The 24309-nt window shown below is 42.2% G+C and overlaps 1 protein-coding gene across 1 annotated transcript in view; it reads left to right on the top strand.

The window, feature by feature from the left end:
- The window catches only part of LOC145415741 (sodium/glucose cotransporter 4-like), a 120163-nt gene that overhangs the window by 86764 nt on the left and 9090 nt on the right, over positions 1–24309 (top strand). Inside the window, exons 8-13 of the mRNA XM_080284973.1 lie at positions 321–570; positions 4190–4304; positions 13588–13678; positions 20927–21069; positions 21405–21564; positions 22846–22933. Coding sequence (XP_080141099.1) covers positions 321–570; positions 4190–4304; positions 13588–13678; positions 20927–21069; positions 21405–21564; positions 22846–22933 — 847 coding nt within the window. The remainder of the gene's footprint in view (positions 1–320; positions 571–4189; positions 4305–13587; positions 13679–20926; positions 21070–21404; positions 21565–22845; positions 22934–24309) is intronic.

Here is a 24309-nt window from a genome sequence, read left to right as displayed (position 1 = left end):
CGACTTGGAGGCGATTTGTTTGTGGCCACCCCAAACGGGATTGAGGCGTCTGGCAATAGATAGATAGATAGATAGAGTGTATATTGCATACTTTTGCAGACATAACTAAGAGTTGTTCAATAACTTGTCTCCAAATGTAATGTTCCTTCTGATGAATGACCCACTAGTCATCTTTTTTATCACCTGATGGCAGGTTTCCAAGCTACTGTACATGGTCTCCTGCTGCATTTCAGTTAAGTCTCCTAAGTCTGATATCTCTTCACAAGACTTCATTCCACTTTTTCTTAAGGCTGTGTTTCCATAACTGTACACTCTGACAGGACTGTCTGGGCTCATGCTGGCTGTAATGATGGCTGCCCTCATGTCCTCCCTCACGTCAATCTTCAACTCTGCCTCAACTATCTTCACCATTGATGTGTGGTTGTTGTTTCGGCGGTGGGCGGGGCAGCGAGGACTTATTGGAGGGAAGCTGGGCACTGAAGAACCATCATCACGAGAGCTTCTCATTGTGGGCCGAGTGTTTGTTGTTGTCCTGGTGGCCATCTCAGTAATCTGGATACCTGTTATACAGTATGTGCAATGAAGCTTTCTCAGTACAGTACATAAGCTTGCCTTAACTCTGTGACCCTGGGGATGTTTTTAGGTTTTTTCTTTTCATCTGCTGGCAGTTGAGTAGAATAGACATTTCGACCTGATGGGATTAGATACATCCTTTATTAGCCCTTTCACCATGAGAAGCCTTTTTTACACTGAGTAAAATTCCTTGGTAGCAGTGACAACAGGCTTCTCTAAAAAGGATTTTACATGAATTATAGAGGTTAACACTGTACAAGCATCATTGACATTAACCTCATAACAGTATCACTAAATCACAAACATGCACTTCCAAGACCCACACTCCCATTACCTTCAACATCCATCACATCCCTGTGTATAAAGAACGAACAAACATACAGTACTCATAAAACAGCACAAGCATAAACCATTTAAGAGCAAGGCACTTAGTCTGAAAAACAGACCCCTCAGCATAGACTGTCCTTTTCACTCACTCACAGCACAACCCCATCCACTCCAGAATAGACACATAATGTCATCAAGAAAACAAAGAACTTTTCAAATACAGGGCCAGATGGCATCAGCTACCTGCTTGTGAAACATTTAAGACCATAAAGTATTCAGACCCCTCACAAAGATCAGTAACTATTCATATGCAGACAACAGCATTCCCAGTACTTGGAAACATGGAGCAGTCTTCACTATATTTAAAGCAAACAAAGGCCTAACACTCCCTTATTTGTACTGAAACATAGCACTACTTAGCACTCCATCCAAAATAAGTGAATGCCTCATTCTCATCAAAGTCACTTCCCATATCCCCCTTGCTCTTTCACATCATGGATTCAGAGCACCGCATTCTACAGACACCTTACTGACTAACTTCACACAACAAGCATCAAATGGCATCATCTCTGTGACACCTGTGCAATGAACACTTCTCACAACAGTAGACATTGGTAAAGCCTTCGATGACATCCCTCAGCACGGACTAATCAGCAATATATACAGCACAATCAGGGAGAACAACACCACATGTGGGCTTGTCAGTTATTTGTCTGGCAGGCAAGAACATGTTACATTCCATGGCAAACCTTCATCATGAACACAATATTTCCCTAATGGAGTTCCACAGGGCTCCATTCTCTCACCCACGCTTCTGTCTATACACGGCTGATAATCCCACATTCCAACCACGCACCCACAAACATTGCATCATATGCAGCTGACATCACCATAACAGCCACATGCCTCAATGTAGGCACAGCCTGTACACTGCAATAGGACATCCTCAACACAGTGCAGACTTGAATCGAGGATAACAGGCTGATGATCCACCCAGACAGATCCACCACCACACTTATCATTAGCAGTAAACACAAACACTGGTACTTCTCCCACTTCACTCATAGCAATGTACATGTGTCATACACACCCTCCACTAAGATCCTTGGAGTGACACATGAGTACACCAGACACCTTCAAGAACATGTACGAGACATCAAGAGGCTATGCACTCATAACATCTACAGGACCAGACTTTGGGCAGCAAAAAGAGACACCTTCTGTACTCAACAAACAGTATAGTAGATCAAAGATGTACCATGCCTCCCCAACATGGGCTACCATCCTATCAAATACTCAATACAACACTTTGCAAACCATACAGAACAGTGTCCTATGCATCACCATTGGCTGCACCAAAACCACTCCCACAGCTCATTTACACTTTGAAACTAAAGGCCTCCCTGTCTGAAACTACCTAGATGTGAGGGGTGTACAGTTCTATGCAGCAGCCTGTGCCAGTATACAACACCTCTGTCATTACATGACAGAGACTCACAGCACACCTAGGTACATATAACAATCACCACACAAACATTATCAAACCTTCTACAACAGTATCTCACCTCCAGACATTCAGATGCTAGCAATAAAGAAACTCCTGCATACTCACTTCACTCGTAGGGCAGTACAACATCTCAATCGCAACACCATACTACAAGTCCCCGCCTTCTGACATCCACCCATCGGAGGTGTCCTTAAATCATGGAGCATGACATCATCCAGCCCTCCTCAGCTACCATCTTAGATTTGGGTTGGGTGAAATCAGAAATGATACATTCTCAGCTTGTGAAATAGGCCAACATAGTATAACACACATGACGGAGCACTGCTCAACACATGCCACACTAAGATGCAAAGACATCAGCGGTATAGGGAACCCATGGGACAATCCCATAGGGGCGGTTTCTTACTTGCATTCATGGAGTCTGTGCAGTCAGACAGACTGTGGTTGGGCAATATACAACAGCAACTCAGCAGCTCTCAGATGGATTAATTATGCCCTTTATCCCATGGACATACTTGATACTGTACCTTATATTTGCTGCTACCAAATCATTTATGCCAACTTTATAAAAGGACACCTGTGTACAGTACTGAAAGGGTTAATGGAGGTTGCATCTTAGCCTGCCAGTTAAAAAAAAAAAAAAATGCAGAGCAGAATAATAGTGTCCAGAGAGAGAATAAATAACATAAAAACTATGTCCTCATAGCAATGGGATTAGTTTGTGGTTGATTTTTCTGCGATCTTCCAAAACAATAATTGTTGCCGTTGTTGTTGATCAGCCTCGTTGGTTGATCAGCCACAGCAAGCACCTGCCACCGCAGCATCAACCCATGCAATGAAATGGCATTCCCTTGTGGTTTACAGCACATTGCCACAGTGAGGCATAAGGAAAAACATGGAAGTTTGATTCCTGAATGGATGCCACATTTGTGTTTCTCCACCCAGTTAACTGGAGCACCATAGTAGGCTCTACATCATCCTGTTTTTTGGTTATGCTGTATGATTACCACCCAGTGTTGTACATATGGTTTCCTAAGTTACAGGAAACCATTAGGTTTGTCGCTCACTGTAGAGCTGTCTGAAGTGGCAAGAAGAGTAGTAAAAAGTGACAGGAAAGAAAAGGAGAAAGTAGGAAGAAATGAGAGCAAACAAAGAAGTAGAACGATAAAGGTGAAGGAAAAAGTTGGCATCACTACATAAAGTGAGTGGATGATTGGTGCCCCAGCCTACTATTACAGTAATTGTATATATGATAAACATGATGTTGCTGAAGTAGTGTGTGGGCTGTAATAGCTTGAAGGAGAAACTCATAGGGAGAGACAGGACCCAGGATTTACTTGAGGAAGCTGTCACAGGTGAAACATTGAACAAATCATGGGTCCTGTCTCTGCCTATTGTGTTTTTCCTTTAAACATGATGCTGTGCATTAAGTGCTGTAATTGCAGATTTTGTTGGCAATTGCAGATTATTTTGTAATAGGAAGATTCTGCAGCCAAGATACCTTTGTCAAGCTTTGTTCAGTACCATAATGTACAATTCTAGACAGGAATGTTAATATATTTAATTATTATAAATAGCTACACAGTAAACAATCATTTTTAAATCCCAGTTATGTGATCTTTGGGACTCTACAAACTTTTGAAAATATTGTATAGGAGTTTCATAATATTTTGACTAAGAAGCTAAATAATATTATTGCCCATAAGTGTACCTATTGCCACTGTATTCTAATCCAATAAAATATATCATGCGCCAATATTTTATATGCGTTTAACTCCACAGATCATCCGGGAATTCCCAGCTGTTTGACTACATCCAGGCCATCTCATCTTTCCTGGCACCCCCAATCTGTGCTGTCTACCTCCTTGCAATCTTCTGGCCACGTACCAATGAACCAGTGAGTTTGTATCTTGTGGTTTGTTTTTTTCAAGGTTCATACCCATTGAGTATGATGATGTTACTCTGCTATCGCCAGATGATTTTATTCAGTTTGGGTGAGACTTTCAAACTGGAAATATTGGACAGAGCTTAGTTTATCCCCTTCACTACAACAGTTCCTTCCTGAAGTTTTTTTTTTTTTTTTTTTTTTTTTTTTTTTTTTTTTTCCCCCCAACTCTAGGCAAAGGCTTCTGGGCCTATCCCCAGGGCATATCCCCAAGGCCCAGTCATCCTCCTGCATCTCCACATGTCACCACTTCAGTGCTAAACCCACCGTCCATACTGAATAGATGCTAGGGCTGTCTCATACAGGACTGGTGTACTGGTATTAGTGGGGGTATTTTTACGGTATGTCAGTGAGGATATGAACTGGGGTCTGTTAGGACTGCAGGCCACCTCTCTACTGTTTGAGCTACCACCTCCCTGAGAAGGTAGCTTAATTGAAATGAATAATACATCATTGAACCGAAGGGATTTGTTGTGAATCTGATAGTTGACAGTGTTATTGAAGATAGTGATCTGTGTTCTAGTAGTAGCAGTGGTAGTATTAGAAATACAGTGCCTGTACTGTATTATTTTCTTGTAGTTGCAGATCTGTCATCTGTGTTCTTGATTGGGTGATGTATAATTTTGTTTCATTTCTTCTCTCTGGCAGTCTCCCTATTCATTCCCTTATCCCTGAGGTCACACCCTATAACCTCGTCCTAGGTCTTTCTTGGTCTGCCTCTCGCAGCCTTACCCCCATTGTTCACACCTCTCATTTCTGCACCCAGCTGTTATTCCCCATCCTCTCTACATGCCCAAACCATCTCAATCTCCCCCTCCTCATCACAGCACCAATATATTCAAGTCCCATCCTTCCCATCCTTATTATGATTTCCACACTATCTATCTATAGCCCGACGCCCTAATCCCGCAAAGGGTGGCTGCAGACAAAACGCCTCCAAGTCACTCTGTCACCCACCATTTGACTACCCTCCCCCCAACTTACCCCCCCCTCCCTCATATACCTCTCAACTCCATCCCTCCACCTCATCCTCGATCTACCCCTCCCTCTCCCTCCCTCCACCTCACCTACAGACACCCTCTTAGTCAGTCTTTCATTCTCCATTCTCTCCACATGTCCAAATCACCTCAGTGTATTTCTCCTAATCTTCTCAACCACATCCACATCTACCCCACAATGTTCCTTCACTTCTTCATTCGTCAACCTGTCCCTCCACGTCACTCCACATGCTCCTCTCAAGTAACTCATTTCCACTGCTATCACTCTGATGGGGAGTTTTCTGTATTTGCTTAGTTCTTCTTCATCTTCATCATTACAGTTTGATGTAATTACTTCATTTCATCAGTTCACTACAAAATTGGTAAAGTTTTTCCCTGGGCAAATACCCCCAGACACCTTCATAAATTTTTTAGATTTAGACCTTGCAAAGGGTTGTACTGTATGGGATCAAAGGTAAGGCCACACAAACACATGTTTAATGAAGTGTGGCAGTGTGAATCTGGAAAGTGTAACAGCGGTGAGAAAGTGAGATTTGGAAGGTGATGAAGCTAAGGAACTGAGGAATTGAACCAACTGAATGAAATATCTGACTGGGATTTAGCACCCCTGTGTTAAGTTGAACCTGTAGTAGATGAGAGTAATACCATCTATAGTAACTGAATGTCTGACAGATGTATGTGATGGGCATCTATAAAGAAAAGCCTATACATGCTGATGGTTATTGCTGTGAGGTGGAACCAAGATTATGAAGAACTGAATAACGTGTTATTGATTGTGGTCCATTTCATAAGACATGTTATTGATAGAAGTTCCTTTTTTTGTACTTTTCTTTCTTTGTTTCTGGGTTTTATGTCATCCTGTCCTTAGATGGAAAAAAGGGTCAGGATGATGATGATGATGATGATGATGATGATGTTAAATGACAAAACCTGCAGCTGCACATCGATTAGATAGCACTTGTTGTAATGAAAGTTTCTTTCTGTAACAATGCATTACCATATGCAGTAAGCAGAATCTGTTTAATTTGTACTTTATATTTTGTTGGTTTTGCTGAAGGGTTTATTACATCCACACATACTTACTTGCACATTTTTATTATGTGGGAGATGGCTGATCAAGTTGAGCAGAAAGCGTTTCGATGGTTTGGGCATATGGAGAGAATGGACAAAGAGTGATTGGTGAAAAAGATAATTAGATCTGTTGTGTGAATTGTGGGGCTGAGAGGAAGACCACGAATAGGATGGATGGACAGTGTGAAGTGAATGTCAGATATGAGAAGGATGTCTATAGAGCAAGGAAGAGTGGCTGTGTTTGATAAGGATGACTGGAGAGAAATTGTGAATGCATAAATGGTGACGTGGCCCCAAGGGGTTACGGTATTTTCCCGCATTTGGTCTGATCAGCTGATCACGTTAGGTGCTGGCAAGGGGATGGGTCCATTATGATGTGGCAGGGGTAAACCAGCTCTGCTGTACGGCCCTGCTGTGGATGTCGCTGACTGCATTACACAGTTGACCCTTGTGCAGTGAGGAACTGTCCCCTCTGCCTCTGGGGCTAAGATACGAGTAAATGTGTGTGCGTGGATGAGTAAATTTGGAGTGTGTTGTCCTGTCTTGGCTAGTGCCCTTTCTTCAGGGGAAGCAGCCTAGGTATATAGAAAAATAGATAGATAGACATTCTTTTAAGGGAGTGTTCCTTGCTTGCACTGGTCAACCTTTATTCACCTGATGACTGCTTTTTAAACTGCAGTCCCCTGCAGCATGTAATCAAATCCCTTAACTCTGAGGTCTGTTCTAAGGACTTCACCCCATATTATCTTTGGGGTTCATACATTGGCTGTCCCTTCTATATTTAATTTTCTACAGTGCTTCACATATTCTCTCCACATGTCCAAACCATCTCAGCCAACCCATGTGCATCACCCTACTAACACTCCTCATACCCAAGTATTCTGTTGGATCTACATGCATTGTCCTGTCTCTCAGTGTGGCACTATACATCCATCTCACCATTCTCACATCATTGCACTCCTATCTATAAATGCTGTCTTCTTTCACTGTCCATGTTTTACTACCACACAGCATCATGCATGAGTGAAGTTTCAAATTTAGTTCATAGAGAGAATCCTATCATTGTCATATGGCTCAGTAGCTTTCAGAATATCTTCAAGTCACTTTTAACACTCATGATTTTGTTTGCTTCAGAACAAACATGCACATGCAAACTCATCGGAGCATTCAAGAGCCACATCTTTATTAATATCTTCCAGCCATGTCCAGATCACATAAGTCTGTGTATGGATCTCTTATAATTGGTTATACATTTTCATTTTTGAGGGTCTCTGCCATGTATGGATGTGTAAGCCTTTTTTTTTTTTTACACATGATGATTGCAGTAGACAGTGACACTGGATGCCATGTACTTGTATGACAAGCACCAGTAGTGTCCCACCAACAAGTAGCTTGGGCAAGTTTTTGAATGCCACGTGCCCTTACTGTTGCCAACCCTTGCTAGGGTCTTGAGATTGAATTTGAAGTTTCTCTTCTCCAAGGCTAGCTGCTATCCAATGGTGATAACTCCAACTTACCTCTAGGACCATGTTTTTTTGGTGTAGAAGAGATATGTATGTGTAGTGCCTGTAGTGAAGTTTCTCTTCTCCAAGGCTAGCTGCCATCCGATGGTGATAACTTCAACCTATCTCTAGGACCAAATTTTTATTTTGGTGTAGAAGAGATATGTACTGTATATGTAGTGCTTGTAGTGAGAGCCCAGGATTTGACTTAGTAAATGTGGCTGAGTTCTCTGCCTGGGAGTGTTGTGCAAGATAGCTGCCATGTTTTTGGCACCACAACTCTCTCATGGTAATACAATGCCTCCAAGAGATGATGGTAACCATCCACCTCAAATCTAACTGGTTTTACTCAGCATAGCGGGAGTGGGTGAGAATGAGAAGGCAAGAGAAGGAGTGTGTATTGTTGTGAGTAACAGATGGAAGGAGAATATAAGAGAGTATGGATCAGTTGGTTGAAGGATTATGTGGGTAAGATTGAAAGTTAGGCTACAAGTGTGGGCAATTGTGTGCGTGTATGCGCCAACGCAAGATCTTGCCAGCTGAGTGAGAGAAGAGTTCTGGACAAATGTGGAAGCGTGCATGGAAAAGTTTGAAGAGAATGAGAGTGTTTTTGATTTGGAGATATGAATGGAAAAGTAGGGAATGTGAAGGTGGATGGAGTAATTGGTGAGTTGGGTGTGCATGCAGAGATGGATGAGAATGGCAGTGTTTTAGTGGACATTTGTGCCGAGAGGAGATTGGTGATAGCCAATACTCTCTTGAGGTACAAAATGGTCAATAGGTGTATGTGGCGAGTGATGAGAAGGGTGGGTGGTGAACTGAATGATCGGAAGGCAATGATTGATTATGTGTGTGTGGATGAAAGGATGAGAAGGTGTGTAATGGATGCAAGAGTATATAAAGGTTGGGGGAGTGGAATTTCTGACCACCCCTTGGTGGTGGTCAGAATCAAGGTCCAAAGGAAATGGAGAAATAGATAAAGGGAAGGACAGGAGGAAGTAGTTCATGCAAGGAGAGTGGAAGGGTTGCAAGAGGATGGAAAAAAGGTGGAATATAAGAGGGAAGTGGAGGAGTGATTGGGTAAATATGGATTGGAGCAGATGGGGGACATGGAAGGTGTGTACAAAATATTCATAAAAGAAATCTGTGCAGCATGTGAGGTGGTGTGTGGGATGAAGAGAATACAAAAGGGGGTGTGGGGAACAGTGTGGTGGAATGAAGAGGTGAGAGAGGCTGTGACACAAAAGAAGAAAGCATATAGTGAGTGGATGAGAAACAGGGGCGTGGAAGAAGTTGAGAGACGGAAGAGAGAGTTACATGTAGAGAGGTGAAAAGATTAGTAAGAGAGAGTAAGAAGAGAGTGGATGAGGAATTTGGAAGGAATCTGAGTGTAAAGTGAAGGGAGTGTAAGAAAATGTTCTGGAAAGAGGTAAATAGAGTTAGACAGGGTTCCTAAGAAGTGAGTTGAGGAGTGAAAGATAAGAATGGTAGATTACTGGCAGAGAAGGGAGAAAAAGTGAGCAGATGGAGAAAACACTTTAAGGAATTGTTGAACATAGAGAATGAAAGTAATGCGAGTGTAAGTGGCTGGGGTATGGCTGGGAGATGGAGGGATGTGAGAAGAGAGGAAGAAATCAGTAGGACGAAAGTTGTGGAAGCAATGAAGAAAGTTAAAATGGGGAAAGTCCCAGGAATGGATGGAGTGTATGGTTAAATGCTGAAGTATGGGGGAGAGATAGTAGTAGAATGGATGTGGAAGATGTGCAGATTGGCCTGGGAGGAAGGTAGAGTCCCGGAGCATTGGAAGTCAGGTATAATTATTCCCCTGTACCAAGCTAAAGAGGAAAATGAAGTGTGTGGTAATCATAGGGGCATTAGTCTTCTTAGTGTAATAGGAAAAGTATATGGTAGGATACTAATTGACAAAGTTAGGGGAATAACAGAGGAATTAGTTGGAGAAGAACAGGGATGTTTTAGGAAGGAAGAGGTTGTATAGCTCAGATATTCATTCTTAGATATTTAGTGGAAAAGTTTCTAGAGAAGGGAAAGAAGCTGTATGCAGCCTTCATGGATTTGGAGAAAGCATATGACATGGTGGATAGACAAGGATTGTGGAAAGTATTAAGAATATATGGAGTGGATGGGAAGTTGCTGAATGCTGTGAAGAGGTTGTATAAGGGTGCTAAGGCTGCAGTGCGTGTGGATAGTGAACTGAGTGATTTCTTCTGCTTGAAGGTTGGATTGAAACAGGGATGTATCAAGTCTCCATGGTCGTCCAATCTCCATATGGATGGGATTAAAAAAAAAGAGATACAAGGTAGGGCAGTGGATGTTGGAGTGGCCCTAGCGCGAGAGGGCAGTGTTTGGAAACTCCCTGTCCTGTTGTTTGCGGATGATTCTGTGTTGTTAAGTGAAGATGAAGGGGAGCTGCAAGGCTTGGTGGATGAGTTTGGGAGAGTGTGTAAGAAACGGAATCTAAAGATGAATGTAGGAAAGAGTAAAGTTATGGTCTTTGAGAGAAGTGAAGTCAGTGAATGTACAGTGAAGTTGGATTAGGAGGAAATGGAAAATGTGAGTGTGTTTAAGTACTTGGGTAGTGTGATAAATAAGGATGGAAGTATGGAGGGTGAAGTGCTTGAAAGGGTACAACAAGGAAGAAAAGTTGCCAGTTCCTTGAAAGCAGTGATAAGAAGCAGGGAAGTGAGCATGGAAGTGAAAAAGTTACCACATGACAGTATACCAACTCTAACTTATGGAAGTAAAGCCTAGACATTGTTGGAGGGACAATCAATAGTAAGAGTGGTGGAAATGAGTTATCTGAGAGGAGCATGTGGAGTCACATGGAGAAACAGACTGACAAATGAGGAAGTGAAGGAGCATTGTGGTGTGGATGTGGATGTGATAGGAAGCGTTAGGAGAAACATACTGAGGTGGTTTGGCCATGTGAAGAAGATGGAGGGTGAGAGACTGACGAGGAGGGTGTATGTGAGTGAGATGGAAGGGGGAGAGGGAGGGGGAGGCCAAGGATGAGATGGAGGGATGGAATGGAGAGGTATATGAGAGAGGGGGGGGTGTGAGCTGGGAGCAGGGCAGTGAAATGGCACTGGACAGGGCAACATGGAGGTGACTTGTTTGTGGCCACCCCTTACGGGATTAAGGCATCTGGCAGTAGATAGAATAGATAGATAGATAGATAGCAGTTTACCTCTCACACCACTGCATCCCAGTGTACCAACCCTCTACAAACACCATACAAAATGGAGTTACCACTAACCCCTTTCCTGTACAGTAAATGGTACAGTGGCACTGACCATTCTCCATTAACAAACTTCTGTCTGCCCCACTAACCACATTTGTTGTCATCCCCATCTTAACACTGAGTCCCCTTGACCGCATGCCTACTCTCCACTTCCTAATTTTCCTTTTAGTGGACTCCTTGGTGTCAGCAGTTGGCACGAGATATTAATATTACAGGAATTCTCACAGCAACCTAGACCTGAAATTTCACAGCAGTTCTTCAGGCACCATTTCATTCAAGTAATCTCTGTAAAGGGAAAAGAAGAGTATACATTATATTTATGAATGTCGGTACTAAGTACTGTATATGCATTGATTTTATGTTACATGCACTGTAAAAGTATTGACATTAGTGTGTTGTGTGCAGTTGTTGTTACTGGAATCTTACTGGTCACGGTTTTGCAGAATTTTCTTGCTTCCATAATTCTGTGTTAGTGTTTCCCTGTCATGTTGCAAAAATGTTGTAGCCATGCATTTGTTTGAAAGTATGTTTCCCTGACCATGTATTGTATGGCACTAATGCTGTACAGTAACCATGTGTTGTTTGTACGAGTGCTTCATGTGCCATGCAAGGCAGTCTGTATATTGCATCCTCCTATCTTGTATGTTGCAAGACACCTCAGCCAGCTGATGTGAGGAGGAAAGACATTCTGGCAGCCTTGTGACATTGCTGTACTGATAAATCGGATGGTGGTGGCGACCATCATCCTCTCACTTGATATGGGGCTGCTACATCTTCCTTCACTTTTATAATTCTTTTTCTTTGTTTACATTCCTCTCATCCTGTTTCTCTCATCCTTCCTGACACTTTTTATTACACTTCTTTCTACTTCAGGTGGCTTTATATTGAGTGACAAGCCCAGTGGTTTCCTTTAACCCAGGAAACCATATAACCAGGTAATGAGATGATGTGGAGCCTAATTTGGTCCCCTGTCAGCTGGTGGAGAGATGCAAATGCAGCATCTGTTCAGGAACCAAACTTCCACATTCATCCTTGCAGCTCAATGTGGCGAGGTGCTGTCCACCACAAGGGAACATTGGTTCACTGCATGGAATGGCCCTGCAGGGGTGATTGCTTGCCTGTAGTTGATGGGTCTGATCATTCAGACAGACTAGGGTTGTTCAGCAGTAACAACAACTAATAAATAATGCTATCAGGTAGCCTGAAAAAAGCAGAAACAATAATGCATGATAAGGGTTATAGGAAGTAGAAAATGATACAGATACTGGTAACAATGACTGAGCTGCCTCTGTAGCATGCATAAATGGGATATGCAATATATGCATATGTGCACCCACGAAAATAATTATCGACACCCCATGATTTGATACCATCACTGGCACAGAAGTCATGAATAAACAGTAAGAGTTGGTACACCTGATCCCCCCCTCCCCCTCAATCTGTCTGCCCCTTCATCGTCCCCTCCCCCATCTCTCCCTCTCTCCTTCTCCCTCCAGATATAGTATAATTCCCTTAGCTTCATGTTGTGTATAACAAATAATTCATAGCATTGGATATAATGCTCAAAGGAAGATCTCAAAACAGCAAAGCATTCTCCACTAGATAATATAGAAATCAAAGTGCAGTTTGTCTGCTTGGCACCCATTGTATCCGAGGCCAACACCTTAGGATTTTCTTACATGTTGTGATACAATAACAACCACCATTAGCATTTTAAGAATGGGTTGATGACAAACTACATAAGCCTAACAGTCCAGTTTATACAACACCCCATGAACAACACATGTAAATTATATACAGTATGTATCCTAGTATTGTTATTGGTGCATGGATCATGAAACTGAGAATGGCATATTACCAGTTTGACGAAGATGACAACAACATTGTGAAGGGGGTTATCGGTAGGAATATTCGTTATTTAGGATTGGCATTAACCTCAGCCGGTTTTCGATTTGCACATGATGTGAGGAATGTGTTGCCTTCGAAACTGCTTCAGCTTGGGCAATTTGATCTTCGAATGACCAGTTGGAGTTTTAATGTGGATTCTGAATCTGATCTACATTACACATCAACATCTTCGTTTATAATTTTAATGAAAACTGTTGATACTCAAACTCTCTAAGCAGTGTGAAAGGCAGTGATAATTAATAAACAAAACAAATTGCTTTGTAACCGGCGCTACAAAGTCTTCAATGCCACTATGAATACAGGCTTAAGGCTCAGCAGATCAGGGATACCAACCAAGCATGTTAACTCAAGGGTTTATATTTATATCTCTCATCTGTTGTGTCAGATTTTATCATGCTAAAAGAGTGCCAATAATTTTCTTAGTAGGTGTACATGCTGTATGATGCACAAGTAATTAATTTCCTTTGATCATGTGTTGATCATTTGTTATGTTGCAGGGAGCTTTCTGGGGCCTGATGGGAGGACTGGCAATTGGAATGTTGCGCTTCATTGTTGAGTTCTCTTACACGCCCCTTCCTTGTGGATCAGGTTAGTTCCCCCTTCATTCACACAGTCACTCAGTATTATCTCTCTTTCACTCCTTCCTCTCTGTCTGTTTTGTTACTCATTTTCTTCTTACTCTCTCTGTTCATTTTCCTTCCACCTTTCCTCACTTGTTTTGCTGGTATCTTTCTTCCATGTTCTGTTTCAATTGTCCTTCTTCCTTGTGCTGTTTGCTTCTTCTTTCTTTGTTCTGTTTACATCTTCTTTCCTTGTTCTGTTTACATCATCTTTCCTTGTTCTGTTTACATTTCCCTTCCGTGTTTTGTTTGTATCATCCTTCCATGTTTTGCTTCTATCTTCTCTCTTCTGTTTGTATCTTCCTTGTTCTGTACCCGTGTTACAACCCTCAGCTCCTCCCGCTAACACAGGCACCTAATTACATAATTACTGGGGACTTTAATGCTAAAAACACTGCTTAGTATGATCTTAATCAAAATAATTCCTGAGGCCTTGACACTGCAGCACAACATATGCATTGTCAGTGACACCTCACAATACACCTACATCCCATACCAATCACATCACTCCCCTTCCTACTCAGATATCACATTCTGTTCACCCTCGCTTTTACACACCATTACTTATCATATGAAACCTGAACTGCCTTTAGATCACTTCCTCAGCATCATCCCATAGGAATACACTTCAAACCAGAGTAATTACACATTACTTACACAGTCAACAAGAAAGCAGACCACACGAAATTTTGCAGAGAAATAGAACAAACCTTGGCATACTGCAAATTGCCAGCATCAACAGGCACATAATGAAATTTAATAGCATCATACTTAAGGGCACATGCACACTTGTGCTCAGCATATGTTTTTTCTTTTTTTTTCTTTTTTTTTATAAATAACAGAACGGAGGAAGGAAAAACAAATGAGTTAAAAAAAAATAATCCATACACCAGATTACCGATGTCCTCTGTTCATAAAATATCTGTAACAGTTAGACTTGAACAGTTGTGGGTTGAAATTTGGAGGGAAACAACTCTGAAGAAGCGAGTTCCAGAGAGATGCAGTTTGAGGAATGAAAGAATTCTGATAGGCAAAAGTTCTGCAATATGGCTGAGTGACATTCCAGTCATGAGCGCTACCAGATGCCCGTGTAGCACGAGGGAAGGCATGGAGAGGTGGCACCATGGACACAACTTCATCTGAGCATTTGCCAAAAAAATATCTGTAAAATAATGCAAGGGAGGCAACATTCCTTCTTACTTGCAGGGGAGGTAGTTTATATGTAATGGCAGGGTTGTTAATGATTCTAACAGCTTTGTTCTGAATTTTGTCTAGTTGTCTTAATGCAGCCTCTCCACAACCATTCCACAAGGGTGAGCAATATTCAAGCTGAGAGTGCACATGACTTATAAGTTATAGCTAACTGCTCATTGGCGAAGAAGTTATGGACTCTGCACAATAATCCAAGTTTCTTTGAGGCGGTTTTAGCAAGTGATCTGACATGAGAGGTCCAGCTGTGGGCACTGTTAAGTGAGACGCCAAGAATTTCAATACTTTTGGAGATGGGAATATTAGTAGCACTGAAGGTGATGTATGTATCTGGCAATATCTGTCTATTAGTAAACTATATATATTTAGTTTTACTAGCATTAAAAGAGACAAGGTTGTTTTGTCCCCATTCACTGATTGTAGGTAGAACATGATTTATGGAGATGGCTGTACTGATTTGAGATGTGGAGATATTAGACTTTGTAAATGGATGTCTGAGTGTGAATGAACTATGTAGTGTTGAGTCATCTGCATATGAGTGAATGGGATTGTGAGTGACAGAAAAGAGATCATTAATATGAACCAGAAATAGGGTTGGCGCCAGAACTGATCCCTGCAGCACACCGGCGTTAATTGAGTGGAAATTGGAATATACATCATCTACTTTTACTCTTATTTTTCTGTCACTAAGATATGAAGAAATTAGAGGAACAAAAGACGTTAGTCCATAGCAAGGGAGTTTGGACAGCAGGGAACGGTGCCATACTTTGTCAAAAGCTTTAGAGATATCAAGAGCTACTGCATGAGTTTCTCCAAAAAGATCAATTGATTGATTGATGGTATGAGTTAAGAGATTGAGTATGTCAATGGTGGATCTTTTGTGGCGAAAACCATATTGTCTATCACTAATTAAGTTGTTGGATTCAAGATGTTTAACAATGTGCTTATTAATTAAAGTTTCAAATACCTTACCAAGAGAAGATGTGACAGCTATTGGTCTGTAATTGGAGGGGTCAGACGAACTTCCTTTCTTTGGAACTGGGTGGATATTGATTTCTTTCCATGAATTTGGGAATAAAGGAGTATGTATGCATAGTCTGAATAATTTAGCTAGGACAGAGGCAAGTTCAGGGGAACACTTTTTTAAAACAATTGGTGGAATTCCATCTGGGCCTGGAGCTTTGTTGGTAGGTAAATTGTCTAGGATGGATTTTACGTATCTTGTCTTTATTTTACAGTAAGTGGGGCAATTTCGGGAGAATCAGGTTCCAGTACTGGGACATTCTGGCTGGTATCGTCTATGGTAGAGTTTCTGGCAAAGGTACTGGGAAGGATATATGCTTTCCCACGTGGGTCATTTGTAATGTCGCCATCTGAAGATTTTAGTGGGGAAATGGAAGATGACTTGTTAAAGTTATTATTGAAAGAATTAAGAGTTGACCAGAATATTCTGTTGTCATTGGGGTTGTTAAGTAGTTTTGATGCTTGCTTTTGAAGAAAGTTTGATTTAGATAGATTTAATACAGCTTTTGCATGATTTCTAGCAATTTTAAATTGGGAGAGTGATTCAGATGTTTTTTATTTTAAGTAAGAGTTATACGCTAATGACTTTTGGGCTGTTGCTCTGGCACAGTTGCCATCAAACCATTTTGGAGAGTTCGATCTTTTAGTGAACTGTTGACTTGGTATGAATAAATCCATACCAGCTAGTATTAAGTCGCAAATGTGGGACTGGGTAGAATTGGGATCACTAGAGAAGAAAGACTGCCATGGAACATCAGCAAGATAATTTCTAAATCCATCCCAGTCTGCCCTATCAAAGTGCCATCGGGTCACCCTGACAGGTTCAGAACGGGGAGGTGTGGGAGGGTTAACTAATGAGGCTTTGATGAGATTGTGGTCAGAGGATCCAAGTGGTGACAGTACCTCTATCCTGTATTAATCTGGATTATTTGTCAAGAATAAATCCAAGAGATTGGCATTATGGTCAGGATTATCAGGTATTCTGGTTGGTTGCTTTACCAACGGGGTAAGATTAAACGATTCCACAAACATCTCGCACTCTAGACCAGCGTTGTCAGTCCAGGCAGAATGCAATAACCATTCAACATTGTGTATGTTAAAATCACCCAAAATGGTAATTTTGGTGCCAAGGGCAAGGTCAAGATTACTCAACTGAGTGGATATGGAATCAAATACACTGGGTTCCGAAGAAGTATTGGTTGAACGATAAACTACACAAATATATTTGGTAATGTTTTGACAATTTAATTTATAAAATGAGTAATCAAAACTGGATGAAGTGAAGTTTAAAATAGTGTCAACTGCATATTGGAATTTGATATAACATCAGGTGCCACCCTTGTTACGGAAGTTTGTAAGGAGATGGTAACCGGGAAAACAAAATGGAGATATATCGGTAGAGGGTGAGATTTGTGGTTCTGTGAGGAAAAGGGCCAAAGGGGATATGGACTGAAGGAAAAAATGAACTGAGTTTAAATTTGTGGTAAGGCCGCAGATGTTGGTAAAGAATAAGGCCGCACTGTCACCTCTTCGCCAACGAGCATTCCCGGAAATAGCAACAGTCGCTGCCGGCACAGTCGCTTGATGGCAACCGGGAGGACCCTGTGCTGCCAGCCCTACCCTGCCGGTGGTGGCCATCCGAGGTACCACCTCATTTGATAGTAAGATTGCAGCTGCCATTACTAAAGACGTGAATAGAGGGTGTGATATGTTATGCGCATGTAGTGTGGTGTAGACAGTTGAAGGTAGAGGTATTATGAGAGCATGCTGGCCTACTTTCTATGTAAATGAATGCACTGAAAATGTTCAGCAAAGGGAGATGATCAGGATCAAGTCCTGAGGGCTGGTGAAATGGGAGCTCCAGCTCTCCCTATCACCAGCTTGCCATCAACCTCAGGAGTACTGCCCTGTTTGACTGGTGCTACAGTCTACTCCACAAACAACACAGCTGGCAACATTTTCGGTTACATGTTTGCAGCAGTATTTGGACAGATGTATGCAAACATGTTTCAGTGCAGGTTCGAACACTGGCAGCAGAGACAATGGGATAAGTGTGTCCATACCAGGCAGCTGAAACTTCGTCATGATGTTGCCAACATGATCTGGATGCCACTGTTCCCAACATGTTTGCAGCGTGTTCGCTACTGTGTTGCTTACATGTTGCCAACACTTGTTTGAGCACATGTGTGGACATGCCCTAATGCAAACAAATATCACATTCCACAAGGCAACAGAAGACATTATGACTCAAATACTACACTGGAGATTTCTTGCCTCATAAAACGTGACTCAACACAACTCCCCTCTCCCACATGCAGGACACCATCACTAGGCTCCAGCAAATGAGCAGCGAAAATGACAGAGAAATTGCCACAAAGAAAATACAAAACTTGAAAGCCTTTTAATGGCACAGCCACTCAAAGACCTCTTTCAGCTCTGCAAAACACTTAACAGCATCACTGAATCACAAGATACCAGTGGGATGCCTCTTTGCAGTGGCACCACCTCCCAGGGAATCTCCTAGGAGCCAAACCATCTGAAGTCTTTTGTCCTAGTGGAGTGTGGTGCCTCAGCACTGTTGCTGTTGTTGAGCACCTCCACTGCGAGTGCAGCAGCCACGGTGCCAATCTCCTCACCAGAGATCCAGTGAGGACAGTCGGCCTCACTTGTTGCTCCAGTGTTATGCCTCGGTGACACTGTGGTCAGCCTAATAACTAACTAAATCACACACAGGATCCTCCAAGACCATGCTACCATCACATCCAACACCCAACACTTCCTTTCTTACAAAGAATAAGCAGACATACTTATGGCTTACAATGCAAATGTAAGTCACCTTACACCAACACACACCAAGTCTGAAAAACAATAATTTCTGCATAGAAAGTCCTTTCCAATCAATCACATTACCCCCTTTGCTCCAGAACGGTCACATTATGTTATTAAGAAAACAAAGAACCCTACAAGGACAAGGATGAATGAAATTAGCAGCCTACACCTGAAACACTTTGGACACACATGACATCCAGGCCCTCAGCAACAACTCATAAGCACATGTAGCATTCCCAGCATATGGAAACATGAACCAAAGAAGAACCCACAACACCCTTCTTTGTTCAAACTCATCTCACTACTTAGTACACCATCCAAGATAACTAAATGCCTAATGCTTAATATAGTCACATCTTATGTCCCTTTTGCTCACATGCAACATGGCTTTAAATCACTACACACCATATTTAAATACCTTGCAAACCAACCTGACATCACATACATCTGGCGACTTCAACTGTATAAGGCCCACACAATATGCGCGTCATACAAGAGTGGACGTTAGTGAAGTCTTTGATGCCATCCCCTGATGCACACTAATCACCAGTATCTACAACACAAACATGGAAGACAGCACCAAATGCTGGCTTGCTAACTACATTTCTGGTAAACAAGTACAGGTTACACACCAGGGAAAGTCATTATGAAAACTTAACGTCCCTAACAAAGTTCCACAATTCTTTTACCTACACTTTTTGACCAATGCATGCATGATGTTCCCATGCCGCAACTGCCCACAAACATTATCTCATCTGCAAGTGACATCACAGTAACACACCACATTGCAGACACAGTCTGTACACTGCAACTAGACTACCTCAACACACTTCGGGCATGGATTGAGGACAATAGGTTGATGATTGCATCAGCCAGATCCACCACCACACTTGTCATTAGATGCAAACATGAGCACAGATACCTCTAACATTGCACTTAACAATGTACCAGTGCCATACACACCCTCCACTAAGATCCTTGGAGGGACATATGGCACTGGACTCAGCTTCAAGGACCACATACAAGACAGTGCACCCCCAGAGTCAGTGCACTCAGGGCACTTACAGGAGCAGACTTTAGACAGCAAAAAGAAATGCTCTACTACTTATTCTGAAAATAAGAAGATTAGGGGAAGTATTTTCAAACTGTAAGAAGATTAGGGGAAATATTTTCAAACTGTACTGAGCTTTGTTTAATATTGCTTATATGTACCGGTATGTTTTGCTTCACATATTCAGCTATCAAACACTTCCCAGTCAAATTAGTGAACTGTGATCTGAAAAAAATATGAAAAACAAATAATAATGTATGTAGCATAGTAACAGATAATTATCATGGAGGCATGTTTGTCATGAGAATTTGTTCGTTCATTTTTTAATGCTCCAACATGCTTGCATGCATTGGCCTTGGTCACCTAATGGCGGCTGTCCATGCTGCTCGATCTCTGGCAGCTAACTTATTCAGTCCCTTATCCCTGAGGTCACACTCAGTGACCTCGCAACCCTACCCTTAACATTAACACTTCTCACTTTCTGCACCCAGTTATCATCCCCCATCCTCTTCACATGCCTAAACCATCTCAGCCTACCTCTCCTCATCACAACACCAATACACTCCAGTCCCATCCTACCCCTCAACTCTTACATCTTAAACCTAGACCCCCTAGGCCTCACACTCAGGGATGCACTGCACATCCACCTAATCATTGTCATTTCTGAATGTTTGAGCCTGTGAATATCCTCTTCCTTTACTGCCCAAGTCTCACTACCATACAGCATTACACTTCTAACACATGCATCATACAGAGATCCCTTAGCATGAAGGGAGAGCCCTCTCACTGCCAAGAGAGGCAACAGCTCCGTGAACTTCTTTCAACCACTCCTCATTCTAGCCTTGCCAGCCCCACCTCCAGCACATAACATGTCTCCCATATAAAAGAACTCTTCCACACACTCAAGAGACTCACCAGCAGGTTTAATCCTTTCACGCCTGACAATCTCCACCTGCTCTCCCCAACACACCACACATGAAATAAATTGATGAACTTTTATAAATATGCCTGCAGGCTTTCTCACATTATGAAAATGCTTTCTTTTGTGATACTTATAAATGATTTACCAACTTATGTTCTTGATTGCTATCTCCTTACTAACAGGTGGAGGAGACTCTCAGCCTTGGCTTATACAGAAGCTAGTGGGAAATGTCCACTACCTTCACTTCAGCTGCCTCTTGTGGATTGTCACTGGCATCATCACCATCTCAGTCTCACTTCTGACTCCACCCATAAAAGAGGAATGTGTGAGTAGGATGGTGGAAATTTATGCTTTTTATTTACTGGTGGCCTTGTAGTAAGAATGTCTCAGTTATAGTGATGGCCCTATCAATGCAGATGGATGCATTCCCCAAGAGTTGACTTTGAGTTTTTAATCATGTATTGTAATGCCATTAAGGGAAGTTGGTTCTTCATTTGCCTGTAAGTTTACAGGACTACAGTTGTTGCACTGTTGTTTGTATTCCTGATTTGTCAGTTTCCCACAAGCTAAAGGTACAGTTTATGGAAAAAAATTTAAATTTCTTGGAGCACATCTCTGAAATAAAGAGGACTTACTGCATTTATCTTCCTGGCTACTCAGTTGTACCGCCTGACGTACTGGAGCCGTAAAGACCCACGAGTGAGGCAGCTACTGGAGCCACCCCCTGTCTACACTCCTGCCACAGACCCCACTGCCAATTCATGTTCCAATGGCACGCATGTCAACTCCATGGAGATAGAACAGCCAGGGAGAAGTACCGGTAAGTTGACTATTCAGGGTTGCATTTACATTAATCTGCAAACCCAAGGGACACAATCGTAATTTTATTCCTACCATATTCTGATATGATATTATTCAGCTTCTTTCCTTTTGTCCTCTTCTGTCTTTCTTTCCTTCATTCTTTCCTCTTCCTTATGCCTACGGGAGATTCTACACTCCCTCTTCTGTCTTTTTTTTTCCTTCATGCTTTCCTCTTCCTTCTGCCTATGGGTGACTGTACACTGAATGACAAGCCAAATGGTTTCCTGTACACCAGGAAACCATTTACTATGCTGGGTGGTACCCATATAACCAAATCATGGCACCTGGTGGTTTAGTGGGTAATTAAAGTGCTCCTATCGGATTGAGCCTGTGCCGTTTACGTATCCAAGGGGTGGTTGGGGTTTATTGCTCACATATTGCCACTCAGGGATGAGAGAGGCTGGTCACTCTCATCTTAAATGTCAGGACCAACTTTCCTAGCCCCAGGCTCCTATGCTTCTCACAGGGCAGCATAGGATTAGATGATGGTGATAAACTCTTTGAACTGGAAAGGTTGGAGAAAGAATAAATAAACTCCTCTAGTACAAGTGGCCTTTCACATGTTGAATAAACTCATCAGTTAGTAGGAACAGTATACTTGAATGAATATTTTGTATTTTAGATTTTAGCAATGTTGGTCATTCTTGGTTACTGTAGGCTAATTAGAAGTGGTGAGCATCAAATGCTAGTGTACACCATCGATCATTTGAGCCTTACTGGACTTATCAGAATAACATGGCTGACTGTACACAACTGCATACTATTGGAGCACAGTATTGAGATCTTATTTATTATAAGTGAGTTGTACAGTCATATTGCATTTTTCATAATTATGCTTTTTAATTTTGCAGTATAGGAAAAAGCAATAATTATGAGCAAGTGATCAAAGTTTACTGTTGGTGTATGGGTGGAAAACTACAATGAGCAGCCCAGCCCAGCCCAGCCTGTCCTGGTCCATCCGACTTCCATGTTTATCAGAGACTAATAACTTTTTACCTAACAAGCTATAGCAGTGATTTTTTTTCTCTCTCTCTCTAAATGCTAGGTCAGCCACTTCAGATTTGTATTTCATGATTTGCAACATTATTATTGCACCATAACACTGTGCAGTTTGCAGTAATAAAAAAAAAAATGTGTTCTCACTCACTCATTGTGCACAGAAACAGTATTTATTTATTTCAATATTTATACTGGTATTATTAGTGTGAAGATGCAACTCACCTCTCAACCCACCCTTCAGGATACCAGCACGAGGATGACAACCTGACAGAGGAGCAGAGGGCACAAAAAGCTGCAGCTTCCCTTGATGAGACACCTTTCTGGAAAGCGTGAGTTTTGGTGGTGGTAGAGGTGTGGATTTGATGATGTGTGTGTGATGGTGGTGGTGTGGATGAGGTACTCTATGTGTGTGGATATTGTGGTGGTTGTAGTGTGGATGCAGTGATTGTTTGTAGTGGTGGCAATGTGGATGTGGATATGGTGGTGTGAATGCGGTGATATGCATGTGTGGTGGTGGTAGTGTGGGTGTGGATATGGTGGTGTGGATGTGGTGATGTTCGTGTGTAGTTATGGCGGTGGTGGTGTGGATGTAGATCATTAGTGTTGGTTTGACAGTGGTGGTAGTGTGGGTGTGGTGATGTGGGTTTGACAGTGGTTTTGGGTGGTGTGGGTGTAGTGATGTGAGTTTAACAATGGTGATGGTAATGGTGGTAGTTCTGTGGGTATGGTAGTGGTGGTGGCAATTTGATATAGTGGTGGTGTGAGTGTGATGGTGCTAGTGGTGGTGGCAGTTTGATATAGTGGTGGTGTGAATATGGTGGTGCCGGTGATAGTTGTGTGGGTGTGGTAGTGGCAGTGGCAGTTTGAATATAGTGGTGGTGGTGCAGGTGGTAGTTGTGTGGATGTGGCAATGGTGGTGGCAGTTTGAATATAGTGGTGATGTGAGTGTGGTGGTGCTGGTGTGGATATGGTGGTGGTGGTAGTTTGGATATGATAGTGGTGGTGATAATGGGGATGTGGTAGTGATGATGTGGATATGGTGGTGTTTGTGGTGTGGGTATTGTGGTGGATGTGGTGATAATGTGGATGGGGGTGGGAATGTAGTGATGATATGGAAAAGGTGATGATGGTGATGTGGGTATGGTATTACTGGTGGTGTGGGTATGGTGGTGGTGGTGGTTTGAATATGGTAGTGGTGATGTTGGTGTGAGTTTTGTGTGGATATGGTTGTGATGTTGGTAGTGTGGTTTGTGGTGGTGGTGGTGGTGTGGATGTGATGATGTGGATAGGGTGGTGGTGTTGGTGTTGTGGATATAGTGGTGTGGATGTGGTGATGGTGGTGTGGGATGGTGGTGTGATCATGGTGTGTGTGTGTGTGTGTGTTTCTAATGCAAAGAAAAGGAACCAAAGGCCATGAACCTTCAAATTGCTTCCTCCAGGAAAAAACAGAAACAAGATAACAGAGAGCCAAATTCAAGATCCATTCATTTCAAGATGCCTGGACACACACTGCATTTGAAAGATTGGAGATCATAGGCAGTAGGAAAAACAGATAGAGGGAGACAGTTCCAGAGTTGACCTGTTGCATACATGAAGGACTGGGAGTAGCAGTTAACTCTTGCATTAGAGTCAGACAGAAAAGGGATGAGAGTTTGTTGCTAGACGGGTGCCAAATGCCAGCTGTAGTGGTGGAGGATGGTGGTGT

This window comes from Coenobita brevimanus, chromosome 103, assembly GCF_032717465.1.
Source record: "Coenobita brevimanus isolate Jiangsu-jjx chromosome 103, ASM3271746v2, whole genome shotgun sequence".
Classification (NCBI taxonomy): domain Eukaryota; kingdom Metazoa; phylum Arthropoda; class Malacostraca; order Decapoda; family Coenobitidae; genus Coenobita; species Coenobita brevimanus.
The sequence above is the reverse complement of the archived record's forward strand: the minus strand, read 5'-3'. Positions and strand labels throughout refer to the sequence as shown.